This window comes from Arachis duranensis, chromosome 4 (assembly GCF_000817695.3).
Source record: "Arachis duranensis cultivar V14167 chromosome 4, aradu.V14167.gnm2.J7QH, whole genome shotgun sequence".
In the NCBI taxonomy this organism is placed as follows: domain Eukaryota; kingdom Viridiplantae; phylum Streptophyta; class Magnoliopsida; order Fabales; family Fabaceae; genus Arachis; species Arachis duranensis.
In genome coordinates, this window is record NC_029775.3 from 13428891 (window position 1) to 13442146 (window position 13256).

Below are 13256 nucleotides of genomic sequence, written 5' to 3' on the forward strand. Positions count from 1 at the left end.
CTCTCTTGGCTTTCCTTTTTCACCGTTTTTCTGCTTTTTATTTTGTCTCATTGTCATACCTTATTTAATGTTCATGTATAAGTTATTGTGGGAGATTTAGTTTTCTTGTAAGCAATTAACTGAAATAGGAATAAAAATCATATCTAAATTAGCAAAGGAAGTTATATGATAATGCAACTGCTACAAATAGCTTTTTTTTTGCACACCACAGTCATGCATGCATTGTGATCATGCAATCCTATTTCATCGTTTGGTTGCGACTACAATATCTGACTGCTAAACCTTCTTGCAGATTGCAGAATATGTGTTTGGAATGCTTCTGATGGCAGCTTAGTACACTCGTTGACTGGCCATACTGATTCTGTGAGTATTCACTTTCTTGGTTTTTGCTTTAAATACCATTTTTTCACTGTCAGAAGACATAGCAGTTGTGGTTTATAGGCTTGTTACGACAATTATATGCATGACATCTGATATTATTGTTGTGTTTCTCCGTTTTTGTTTCAAAGTTTACAAGTTGATTTGATTATGTTTCAAACGGTTGACCTTTTTGTTTTGCAATTCACTAGATATCATTTTTTGCTTTATAATGATGAAGCACAGGGCTTTTTAAGAGAGAGAATAGAAGTGAAAAAAGAAAAAAAAATAAGGGGGGGGGTCTCATGATCTGAGCTTTGGGATTACTTGTCCTCCTTTGAATTGCATTTCTTTGTTTCAAGTAATTTTGTTTTCTTTTACGTCAAAAAACAAAAAAGTGGATGGGTAGGTGTTACAATTGTGGTTGTGGGGAGAGAGGAGGAGGAGGAAAGGGGGGGGGGGCATGCTTTATTTTTCTGCAGTGCTGAAGGAAAAAAAGTATGATAATATTGAATGCTTATTTTCTGCAGAATCTGTCTGATATGTCATGCTTTGTTATTTTCTGTGTGTAGACATATGTTCTGGATGTTCACCCATTTAATCCTCGGATAGCTATGAGTGCTGGATATGATGGAAGAACTATTGTGTGGGATGTGAGTCACCGGTTATTTTCTTATCTTGCAGATTTCCAGGCATTCTTATGTTGTTTATATGACTTCGATATTTCATGATTTTAGATATGGGAAGGCATGCCTATCCGGATATACGAGATGTCACATTTTAAGTTGGTGGATGGGAAGTTTTCTCCGTAAGTATAAGTGTGCGAGCTTAGAAATTTAGCTTGCAATAAATTCTCTAGACATATTTGGTGGTTTCAATAGTTTTCAAAAGTTATTCTCATGGTATAAACACCAATAATTTTTATTTTCAGCTATAGCCTTGTTTTGTTGGTATATGATGTTTTATTAATCCATTTGTACACTACCTGAATCAGTTTGTTTATGTTTTGTTGAATCATACATTTATGTTATAGGGATGGGACATCTATAATACTTTCAGATGATGTTGGTCAACTATATATATTAAGTACAGGTCAAGGTGAGTCCCAGAAAGATGCAAAATATGATCAGGTACATATATCTCTAACCCATTACATGCTTTCTGTCTCTTTGCTAATGTTTGGGACTAATATTCTTGGCCAATATTGACAGTTCTTTCTTGGTGATTATCGTCCTCTCATTCAAGACACCCATGGTAATGTACTTGACCAGGTTAGTTGATTGCTTAATTTTCTTTTAAATTATGAAGGTTGTATAACATCCCGTTAACTTCTTATACCTCTGCTGCAACTGCTGTGTATCTTTATCTTTTTGAGTGAGATTGTTGGTGAAGTTTTTTCTAGGAATTAATCCATGCATTTTTCTACTTATGCCAATTGAAAATTTATGTACCCAAATACTCCTTTCTATTTGCACTGATGCTAAACTACTACATTTTAATTTTTAATGCATTGGTAGGTTAGTTCGGTACTAACCAGCTGTCAACGCATTTAAAAACCTAAAACAGCGTAATGCAAGGTAAAAAGAGTATTTTGGTACATAATCGTTAACTTAGAGTAAGGTTTAATTTGTTTTAATAGTAGGAATATTAATATAAGAAAGCTCAAGGTTAAACTGTATTTGATTCACTCCTGAAAAATTAAATGATACATTTTATGATGGATCATCCACTGGCACCTGATATGATAAATTTAAGCAATTATGTTGTGGAAATCCTTAAGTGTTGATAAAATGACTTTCTCTAAAGTTATGATGCTTTTTCTGATTCATGTTTTATTTATGCTCATATAAACTCCGTTTCTTATCTGTAACTGGTATTAAATTTTGAATCAGGAAACTCAGATTGTACCCTATCGACGAAATCTGCAAGATTTGCTTTGTGATTCAGGTTAATTCTGCTTCCTGGGTCTGTCCATGATATATATATATATATACTGTATTTCTTTTGTTTCTGTTTTCCTAAGTTATTCTTCTTATACATTGTTGTTATATGTTGTCAAATTTCCAGCAATGATTCCTTATCCAGAACCTTATCAGAGTGAATTTCAGCAAAGACGATTAGGAGCTTTAGGCCTTGAGTGGCGGCCATCATCGCTAAGGCTTGCTGTTGGTCCTGACTTCAGTTTGGACCCAGATTATCATATGCTTCCATTGGCAGACTTGGATCTGCTTGCAGAACCCCTTCCGGAGTTTATAGATGCTATGGATTGGGCTCCAGAAATTGAAGTGTTTAGTGATGATGCAGATTCAGAATATGATGTCACTGAAGATTTCTCTTCTCGAGGCGAGCAAGAATGTTCAAGCTCCAATGGCTCTGGCGATACAGGGTGCAGCACGGACAACAGTGAAGGGGAGGATGCTCATATGGACTGTATCCGTAGATCAAAAAGAAAAAGACAGAAGACTGAAGTAAGTTTTACAGAGAATGTAAACTCCATGCTCCTAAGGACTTCTGTAACTAATTTGAATTATCCTGTTTTCTTTTCTACAGATTGAGATTATGACTTCTTCTGGGAGACGTGTGAAAAGGAGGAACTTGGATGAGGTTGATGGCAATAATTTAACTGGTAGCCGAAGCAGAAAGGGAAAAAGTGGCCAAAAAGCATCAAGGAAAACTTCTAAATCCAAATCTTCCAGACCTCAAAGAGCTGCTGCACGCAATGCTCTACACTTATTTTCTAAAATTACTGGTACCCCAACAGATGGAGAAGATGATAGTTTGGTTGGTGATTTTTCAGATAGTGAATCAACATTGCAAGATTCTAACATGGACACCGATGAATCTGATAGAGCTGCACAGAATGATCAACTGAAATCTTCAAAAGGAAAAGAAGTATCAACATATGAATCGGAGGACATGAAATCTCATGGGTTAACGGAGACTGATGCAGTTGCAGGGAACAGAAGGAGATTGGTTCTCAAGTTTCCAATTCGTGATACATCGAAACATACTCATGGATTTGACAACCAAGCTGAGTTGGTTGGGTCGTCATCAAAATCTGCACAGGAAGCTCATAATTTTAATAAGAATAGTTGTATGGATGAAGGTTATTCTGGCAGTGGAAGTTACCATACAATTGAAGGATCACATCGGTTGAATATTGAAGTAGACCGTGTAGACTTGCTGGAGAAAATTAGATGGGGAGTGGTTAGGCCTCGTTCTTCCAAACCTCTGAGAGTGGGAGAAGCTGCAGTATCAAATGCAAATCCTGACTCTCTGAAGTTTAGTAATCATCTCATTGAAACAGAAAAAGAGGAGAAGGAATTTAGTCCATTGACCCCTCCTTCAGAAACCAAAAATGATGAAAATATGGTAGACAGTCTAGCAGATATCAATGACAATGGTGATTGTACTACTCATCCTTTTAACCCTTTTGAGAATGGTGAGAATGAGGAAGAGCTCACAACTACCAGAGATCACAGGAATAAAGAGGAATCACTAGTGTCAGCCCTGATTCCTGATAATACAGGTACTGCATTTGTTAGCAATAGTGGTGCTGAGCAACTGCCTGAACCAAATAGCAGTTTCCCTTCCGTCTTAACAAAGTTAAGATCAAAAAGAGGTTCAAGAGATCCTGAATGTTCATCCAAGCATGGTACAAAATCTCCAGTGCTAAAGAATAGTGCATGTAGCAATCATGCCAGCAATGAACAGTGTATGATTGTTACTGAGAATGATGACAACAGCAAGGTAGTAATACCCAATCGGGGAGAAAATGGATCACAAGAAATAGATGCTCAAGGTACACAACATTGTACTTCAAATGGTCCACTAGAGCCACATCCCAGAAGAGATAAAATGTTCAAAGCCGTTTACAAAAGATCAAGATCAAATAGGGCATCTAATAATTCAGCTAATGGTGGTGCTTTAGGAGAATCCACTTCTAATGGAAGCAATAGTAATTTCAAGACATCAGTGGGTTTCAGTAATGGCACAAATAAGGATGTTCGTGACAATGGATCAATAGAGATGGAGCCAATCACATCTGACCCAAATGACAAGGGGAATCATCTCAAAGTGGAAAATGGGCATGAAGATGGTGTTGGTAGAAGTCAACATAACATGCAGACCAATGGAGTAAAGTTTACAGAAGAAGAAAGAGGTTCTAGTTCAAAATCGACCGTTGGTATAAGGTCCACCAGGAGCCGGAGATCTAATTACAATATTCCTGAAACTCATGAAACTAGTCCTGTAAATAGAAAGAAATCACTACAATCCGCTAATAAAGGATCGTGGTTGCTGTTATCAACTCAGGAAGAAGGTTGTAGATTTATTCCACAACAGGGAGATGAAGTCGTATATTTGAGGCAGGTTAGTCATAAAATTATCTATTACATTTTATAGTTTTGCGTGTGTGGTTTATTTTATTTTATTTTTTTATTGGTTTATCTTTGATTTATGGTTTAAGTATTATTGCTTTTATAGGTGTAATATCTTTCTTAAGAAATATCATCAACGAGATGGATGACGGTTTTTCTAGGTGTTATATTAGTTTTGTATGTCTCATACAATATGTTTTCCTTCGAAAATATCCATTTTTCAGGGGCACCAGGAATACATAGCTAATTATAGTCGCAAAAAGGAAGCAGGGCCTTGGATGTCGATTAAGGAAAACATAAGAGCTGTAGAATATTGTATAGTTCAAAGCCTTGACTATGCTCATGATTCGGGTTCTGGTGATGGATGCTGCAAAATGATCCTTCAGTTTGTTGATCCTGATTCTAGTGTTTTCGGCAAATCTTTTAAATTGAATTTACCAGATGTGACTGGCTTCCCAGATTTTCTGGTTGAAAGAACCAGGTTTGATGCTGCTATGCAAAGAAATTGGACGCGCAGGGATAAATGCAGGGTTTGGTGGAAAGATGACAGCGAGTCCGATGGAAGTTGGTGGGAAGGTCGAATTATGTGTGAAAAAGCCAAATCTTCTGAATTTCCAGACAGTCCATGGGAGAGATATACTATTCGGTACAAGAATGATCTTACAGAAACACATTTACACAGTCCTTGGGAGCTTTTTGATGCTGATACTCAATGGGAACAGCCTCATATTGATGATGAAGTAAGAAACAAGCTGCTAACTGCACTCACCAAATTACAGGAGTCGGGAAATAAAGTTCAGGTATCATCTTAAAAATCCCTGCCAGTTTTGACTTTTGTCTTTGCAGGCAAAAACAATGTACATACTTACCTTTTGTCACCAATATCCAGGATCGTTATGGAGTTCATGAGTTGCAGAAAATTTCATCCAAGTTAAAATTTTTGAACAGGTATTCGATCTATAGCCTTTTTGAAGTTGCACTATGTAGTGTATCACTATCAACGTTTACTTGAAGATTTCTTGTAAATTTGCAGATTCCCTGTTCCACTCTCTCTTGATTTGATAGAGTCAAGGTTAGAGAACAATTATTACCGAAGATTGGAGGCATTGAAACATGATGTGACAATTCTGCTTTCGAATGCCGCTGCATATTTTGAAAAAGATGCGGGGATGTCAACAAAAATCAAACGCCTTTCAGAATGGTTCACGAAAACATTTTTATCTTTATAGCTCTTAGCTTCTTTCTAGGCACATAGCGAATTTTAAGGCCAAAGGGGCCTTAACTATTTAATTTTTTAGGCTAAATTTTTTGTAGATATTTTTCCCCCGTTTGTTCTCCATTTGGATTAGTTTCTTTATTGTTTAATGAACTTGCTGCTGAGTTTAGTGATAGGAAAGAATATCGGGATATAGTAGCATTTTGCTGTGGAAAATTTCTGCAGCTACATTCAACATTGTATAGAGATACTCATTTGATAGCAAATGCAAAGTTCACATTCAGATTTTAATCCTGCTGTCTGATTGAGCTAATTACTAACCCAGCTTCTGTTTTGATAATTTTGATTTCTAAAATGGCATGTATTCAACTTCGAGGAATGTGCATTTGTCATTTGCACACTAATTGAAAATAAAATAGTCACAAATTGATTAAATATTTTTATTTAATAACTAGTTTCTAATTCAAATATTTTATTGTTTATTGTGTTAACTCTCCTTGGAGGGTAGTAAATATTGCATTGAAATGAAAGAATGATAGGTATATTGAACCAAAGAAATTTAAAAAAGTGACCAAATTTCTTATACAAAAAAAGAGCGCTTAAAATTAAAGATAAAGCAACGTAAGACATAAACACTTATATAGCTGTCAGATAAAATTCATGATCTAACTTCAAGTTGAATTATTTATGGTAATATTAAGAGGTAAAAATGAAAAAAAGAATGTTAATTATGTAGCTAGAAGTCCAACGACGGCATAAAAAACTTTTTAAGAGTCCGTAACCCAAAGGTAGTTGTTGGTTGACTTCTGGTTGTAAAATTGTCATTTCCAAAAAAATAGTCTAATCTATTTGAACTCTTCATAAAACGTCACCAGTGTAACTCTAAACAACTGTTATAGCAACTTTTCATTCCAGTTCAATTACCCACATCTCACATTTGGTATAAAAAACATCACGTTCATGTGAATAAAAAGTTCAATTTAATAAACCGTAAATTCAGATTCCTTCTCGGCAAACAGGATAATAATGGCATTTTGGTTCTAAAGTTCTGTGTTTAACCAAGAAAATTCACTCTCTCTTGGATGACAAAATAAATTGGATCTTTCTAACATAAAACCCTGAATAGAGCCACCATCAGTCTCTCCATCGGTATCCACAGTTTGGATTACAGCAAACAAAGAAAAGCGTCATTCCTTCTTCCCCTCGGGCTGTTGCCTGCATACATTTAAACAAACAGCCATCAATAATTGAAATACAAGAGTTTCTTGACATGGAGCTCTGTGTTTATCCAAATTCATAGCATATCGAAAGCATACACCAAAACATCTTTCACCAACACAACATAACTGCATGATTTTTGTGGACAAATATGAATGCTTTTAGAGTTTATGATTTAGGTATACATGGACAAACTCAATGAGCTGCCTGCCTGTCTTCTGTTTAGTTAAGAACTAACTTCGCACTTTTGAACAAGTTATATCAAAAGCAAATACACTTCCTATGTAGCAGGAAGAAATCCCCTATCATATAAAGTTAGACCAAAAGATCAAGCACCACATTTGAGCAAAAATCTCCCCTATGTTGATCTATATGATGAATACATCTCTCTCATTTTCTAGCAATGTTCTCAAGTCTGTAACTCTAAACAGTTCAGTCTGATTTGATCACTCAAGCAGCACAGAACAATGAAGCATTGCATCTTTACACTTCTACACATATTCTATAATCAAGAGCCTTTTACGCTCGAGTTTATGTTTGAGGCGTTTTTGGTCACAGGTTTTCCTTCAAAGTAAAAGACTTGGTTTTATTGCTCTCCTGTGTTTCAAACTTCTGGATTGGGAGGGAGAGAGTCGAAAGCTAAGGCCATCTGATCAGTATATCCAAAGTAAACTAATGAATCTCATTAAGACTATATGACTACCTTCCATCATTCTGGGCATTGGTACATGCACTAAACAAGGGATATCCCTTAACTGTAGAACTTACTATTGCAAGAAAATCAAGACATATTTGGCAGACATTATTGTTGCCATGGAACACCTTTTCTACCCTCTAAATATCTCAATAAAAATAAAATGCAATTCTTCAGTGCTATAATCAACAGTGTACCTGGAAGAAAACGGCTTCTCCATGGTTGCACTGAACACATCTAACTGCCTTGGTGCGAGGTAGAGTTGGATCTGCAGCCACATCCTGCAACACCTGAGTTCGCTCTCCCACAGAATGGTGCACCTCATTTCTGTACACACAGTTGTTATCAGCAACCTCCTGAACAAACCAGTCAAACAAGCAGTTCCCAATTAACTTTCAGACATCAGAACAAGAAAACAATGGCTCCATAACCAACAACACAAAGGCCAGAAGCAACAAATTGTCACACCAAAAGTGCATGAAAAACGCATGCACCCACCACTTCCAGTTCAGATAATTCTAAGCTTCAAATCCCAAATTATTTGCTTTTATCAATGATTCGATGAAACAAATAAACAAGATTAATGTTTTGCCCCAAAAAACGAAAGAAGTCTTTTTAACCAATGATTTGGTAAAAGTAAACAAACAAGTTTATTTTTATTTATTTATTTATTTATTTATTTTTTGCTGTGTGGTAAAATGTTAGTAGCATACTGGAATCAACCCTGAAGGAGAAGCGAACGAAGGAGAAAACAGAAGAAGAGAACCTGGTGATCGCAATTACGGCATGCATAAAGAAGAATCTTCTGCTCCCTGTCTTCCTTAGGGTACAGAATGTTGTTGCTGATACCAAATCCCAAATCCAATTTTGATCAGTTATTCATTGTAAGCATTTTATCAAACAATACAAGTGCATGAATCAGCTTATTCTGAATTCAAAGAATTTCACAATCAAAATTAGACAGAAAACGATTTTATCTTCAAAAAGATAATTGGGTAGCAACCATTCGCGGCAAAATTTCATGGTACTCATGTTTGCAAGGCTCTAACAAGCAACAAGAGGCACAGCTTCGAAGCTTTGATTCTGCGTCTTTTTGCGCGGGCTCTCGTTTCTTGTTTCTTGTTTCTTGTTTCTTCTTCCTACTGCCACTACTTCAACTCAGTAAATTTACGGTGAAAACTCAGATGAAGTTATGTGAAGTTGATATTTAAAAGCCGTTAGATAAAAATTTAGTCAAATTAGTCAAATTATCTCACGATTCTCAAGTATCAACTTTCGATTGCAACTGAGTTTTCATTTAAATTTATTTATTTATTATATAGAGCGCAATGATTTACAAGTCCTAATTTCCTTTTTAATTATTCTCTTATTAAAAATTCAAATATTATAACATAAAAATTTAGAACTTTCTTTATTTAAAAATTAGAGAATAAATTGAGATTTTGGATAATTTTTCTTATTCCTTATATAAATGTAAAACACTAAAATATAAAATTAAAGAATATAATATAATTAGAGTTTAATTTTAATGTATTAAAAATATAAAATATTTTATACAATCATATAATTATATATTTTTTTGGATGATCATTTACGCGGTTAATGAAAATAAAGTCTCCCTACATATTTAAATCTTTTCGGCAATCAAGTCCAATTAAAATGGTCCAAATCTAACAAAATCTACTCACACAACTTGTTCTTCTTTGTGTTTTTTTCTGTATTTTTTTGTACGCCTCTGTCTCCTTCTTTTATTGGTGCGATTTGAGTTTTTTTTTTTTTCATCTTCCTCATTTGGTATTGCCTTCTTTATTTGATATTTTGTTTTATTTCTTTTAAAAGAATAAAACGAGAAGAATTAGAAAAAAATAAAAAAATGAAAAAAAAACAGCAAAAAGGTGAAAGAAAAAAAAGAAAAATTTTAAATTATGCAAAATTTATTAAAATAAAAAATACCAAAATTTCTTAACAATAACACGTAAATTTTTAAATTTTAACACTAACATTTTGTTATGAAAATATAAAAAATATATTTTTAATGCTGTATTTTTTTTCTTTTTATTCTTCTTTTTTTCTTTTTTCCTTTTTTACCAACTATATGTACATAAACAATCAACTATTTTTATAAAGTACATGTTAAAATTACTTTGTTACAATCAACTATTCTTATAGTGTACACATAGCACTTTTTATATTACTTTGGTAAAATTTTCAATCACAAATGAAAAAAAGCTTATACAAATATTTTTACTTAAAAATAAATAAACTAAAATAACTCCACATTTTCTTCTTAAATTACCTTAAAATTTTGAGTCTTGTAAATAGATGGAAATAGAAACACAGTTTTGCTGTGATATCAGTTCACTCAACATGAGCTACATCGCCAAGTTCCACAATGGCTTGACATTATAAAAAACTACATGAGTACAAAAGCTATAATTGAAATGATTTTTTGGTTAGCAATCACTCTAAACACCTCTCAAACTTTATCTTCAATCCAATATGGAACTTGAATTGAGCAGCCTCAGTCTCTCCATCGGTGACTGCAATTCGGGTTGCAGCAAACGAAAAAAAGACACATTTCTTCTTCACCTCTGGCTGTTCCCTGCAAACATTACAAATTCAAAACTATACATAATCAAAAACTAATCAAAATTTATTTGAAACAGCAGCAAAGAAATGAGCAATATTTCTTCAATGCTATGATCTTAAAATAGGAAGTTCAAACACTTCAGATTCAAAGGTTTACATCAAACGTTTCTTCACCCACATAATATAAATGAAGAAAATCCTAAATTATTTCTTAATCTAAAAATTCAAAAAAAAAAAAAAAACAGAAACACAAAAACATAAAATTACCAAAATTGTCCGGACTTCAAAACATAATCAGTACATTATAGAATCAAGTTTAAGCTAGAAACATTCCTGTTTAAGCAACAGCATTCACAAGCTTTCCGTAGATAAATTTTGTTTTTCATTCACACTGAGTAGGTGGTAGAAGTTGAAATCCAATACTAACTAGTCAAGATTTTAATTTATCCACAAAATAAGTCATGACTTTCAACGAGTCAAAATGACTCTACTTCCTATTATTCCATGAACACACAAAACAGACCAAAATTCCTAAATTGCAAAATCAGAATCCAACTTATGAGATAGAAAATCATTGGAAATTTGGAATTGCCCTTACATTGGAGTGGAACACCCTCTTCTCTCTTTTCCTCAAACATTTAATATCAAATAAAATAAAAAGAAAAGCAGTCCTTCAATGCCATTGAGTTGGAATTTACCTGAAAGAACACAGCTTCTCCATGGTTGCATTGACTGCAGCGAGCCGCCTTGGTGCGTGGAAGAGTTGGGTCTGCAGCTAGATTCTCAGTAGCCTGAGTATTCTCTGCAGTAGAATGATGTATCTTTGTTCTATACACAATGTTGCTATGAGCAATCTCCTGAAAAATAAATAAAATTAAAAATAAAAGGGGTAAGCATATAAGTTACAAACTCCAGGACTGAAAAATTGGTCACTCAACATTCCAAATCAAAGACAACCAAGCCAAAATCTTTCTATTAATGATTCTGTAAAAAAATAAAACAAAAAAAAGTAAAAGTTCCTTACTTTATAAATAATTTAGTTAAAAATGTGAACTTTCTGGGAACTAAAAACTAGGTTGATTGGAATCAATGGATTTAGCACGGGAAAAGGGTTCACCTCGTGATCGCAATTGCGGCAAGCGTACATGAGAATCTTTAACTCCTTGTCTTCCTTAGGGTACAGAATGTTATTGCTGAAAACGGAATCGAAACCCACCCCTTTTCTAATTAACTGTTAATAAGAACAAGCATATGAACACATGAATGAGTGAAACATGGGAAAAGGGGGCACAAACCATTTGGTGCAAAACTTCAAGCCACCCATCTTGCCATTGAATCGAGAAGAAGAAGAAGACATGGTGATGATGCTGATTTCTGGGTCTCACTCTCTGCTCTTTTTCGCGGGCTCTTGTTAAATTTATGTGCTGCCCTGTGCTCTATTTATGGAAGAGGTGGAGAAATAAAATTAGAATAAATTACCATTTCTACGATGAAATGCTGACAAATATATTTATATAAGAATAAAATATAGTATATCTTATTTTTTTTATTTTGTTTTTTTTTGTTTAATTTCAGTCACCAAAAATATATAAGAATAAAATGATTATTCTAATTATAGAAGATGATTTTTATGTGTCAAAAATATCCTAATAGACTAATTATATAACCAATGTCTGTTGGCATATAGAGGTCATCTTCTGTAGTTACAATTGTTATTTTATTTTTATATGAATACATTTGTCAATATTTGTATCTTTTATGAGTATAAATGGTAATTTATTCAATAAAATTATTTTTTGTTGAAAAATTAAGGTGTGTTTGGATTGTTTTTTTATTTAATTAGAAAACATAATATTTGTTTAAATGGAAAAATATAAAAAAATATTTTATAATAAGAATTTATTAAAATCTTTTTATATTAATAGCTATTATAAAGTAAAATGATTTTTTATTTTTAAAAATATTATACAAGTGATTTTTTAAATTAATCATATGCACTTGAAAAATATTAGTTCATTTCAACATTTATAATTTTGGTTAATTATATTAACTTTTCCTAATGTTTGACATAATATATAAAACTAACATTCTTTTAAGGTAAATTTTAGTATACAGAGTAAAAAGTCATATAGATTTAAAGATTTGTCTATACCACACTTTCTAAAATCACATTTTATACCGTAACTCTTCACAAAGAAAAGCGTCACCTAATGGAAAAAAAGTAAATTAGAAGATTTAAGAGAAGAAATAATTAAGTTATCAAAATTAATAGATAAAAAATTAATGATTTTAACCAATGTTAATTGTAATGATACCGAATTCTTAAAATTAATACAAAATAATTTTTCTCAAAATCTTTATTTTACTATAAGTTTTATTGAAGGACTTCAAAAACCTGAAAAAACTTATTTTTCACACGGAATTTCTAAAAAATGTTACCATGAAAATGATTCCCCACATCTTTATCATACTTTTAACCCACAATTAAATTCTATAGTAGATATGCTTGAAGAAATACTAGTATCCATAAAATTTTAAAGAAATAAGGAAAAAGAGAATCCCAAAGAAGAAAAATTTCAAAATATAATCAACATAACAGATTTAAAAGTAAAACCACCACTAAAATTATGAATATTGAAGAAAAATTAGAAGAAGTTACAATGCTTTTTAAACAATTAAAAATAGCTCAAGAAAATAATATTATGGAACATGGATTTCAAATAGAAGAAGAATTAGTAAATTCTGAAAATATAGAAAACGAAGAACACATCCTAGATTATTCAAGTGACGAAGAACCAGCAAT

The 13256-nt window shown here is 33.0% G+C and overlaps 3 protein-coding genes across 5 annotated transcripts in view; 1 reads left to right on the forward strand and 2 right to left on the reverse strand.

Moving 5' to 3' along the window:
• LOC107483455 (uncharacterized) overlaps positions 1-6243 on the forward strand; it is a 13588-nt gene extending 7345 nt beyond the window's left edge. For all 3 annotated transcript variants that reach the window (XM_021140122.2, XM_016104070.3, XM_021140123.2), the window contains 11 exons: positions 293-363; positions 930-1010; positions 1095-1165; positions 1391-1487; positions 1569-1628; positions 2250-2304; positions 2425-2825; positions 2908-4728; positions 4961-5536; positions 5626-5684; positions 5770-6243. In XM_021140122.2, the coding sequence (XP_020995781.1) occupies positions 293-363; positions 930-1010; positions 1095-1165; positions 1391-1487; positions 1569-1628; positions 2250-2304; positions 2425-2825; positions 2908-4728; positions 4961-5536; positions 5626-5684; positions 5770-5965 (3488 nt within the window). In that variant the 3' untranslated portion in view covers positions 5966-6243. The remainder of the gene's footprint in view (positions 1-292; positions 364-929; positions 1011-1094; positions 1166-1390; positions 1488-1568; positions 1629-2249; positions 2305-2424; positions 2826-2907; positions 4729-4960; positions 5537-5625; positions 5685-5769) is intronic.
• A 672-nt stretch (positions 6244-6915) lies between these two features.
• Positions 6916-9030, reverse strand: LOC107483456 (DNA-directed RNA polymerases II, IV and V subunit 9A). The gene is made up of 4 exons (XM_016104071.3): positions 8868-9030; positions 8631-8706; positions 8062-8220; positions 6916-7167 (listed from the first exon to the last, which is right to left on the reverse strand). The coding sequence occupies exons 1-4, from the start codon at positions 8894-8896 to the stop codon at positions 7087-7089; spliced, it is 345 nt and encodes a 114-aa protein (XP_015959557.1). The 5' UTR covers positions 8897-9030; the 3' UTR covers positions 6916-7086.
• A 1126-nt stretch (positions 9031-10156) lies between these two features.
• LOC107483448 (DNA-directed RNA polymerases II, IV and V subunit 9B-like) lies at positions 10157-11907 on the reverse strand. Its single transcript, XM_016104065.3, has 4 exons — positions 11749-11907; positions 11571-11646; positions 11152-11310; positions 10157-10466 (listed from the first exon to the last, which is right to left on the reverse strand). The coding sequence occupies exons 1-4, from the start codon at positions 11808-11810 to the stop codon at positions 10386-10388; spliced, it is 378 nt and encodes a 125-aa protein (XP_015959551.1). The 5' UTR covers positions 11811-11907; the 3' UTR covers positions 10157-10385.
• Positions 11908-13256: the final 1349 nt, after the last annotated feature.

Coding starts and splice junctions, on each gene's coding strand:
- LOC107483456 (XM_016104071.3), bottom strand. CDS start 8,896: ATGAGTACCATGAAATTTTGCCGCGAATG. Junction 8,707..8,867: donor ATGAAATTTTGCCGCGAATG/GTTGCTACCCAA, acceptor ATTTGGTATCAG/CAACAACATTCTGTACCCTA. Junction 8,221..8,630: donor GCCGTAATTGCGATCACCAG/GTTCTCTTCTTC, acceptor TGGTTTGTTCAG/GAGGTTGCTGATAACAACTG.
- LOC107483448 (XM_016104065.3), bottom strand. CDS start 11,810: ATGTCTTCTTCTTCTTCTCGATTCAATGGCAAGATGGGTGGCTTGAAG. Junction 11,311..11,570: donor GCCGCAATTGCGATCACGAG/GTGAACCCTTTT, acceptor TTTATTTTTCAG/GAGATTGCTCATAGCAACAT. Junction 10,467..11,151: donor GAGAAGCTGTGTTCTTTCAG/GTAAATTCCAAC, acceptor TAATGTTTGCAG/GGAACAGCCAGAGGTGAAGA.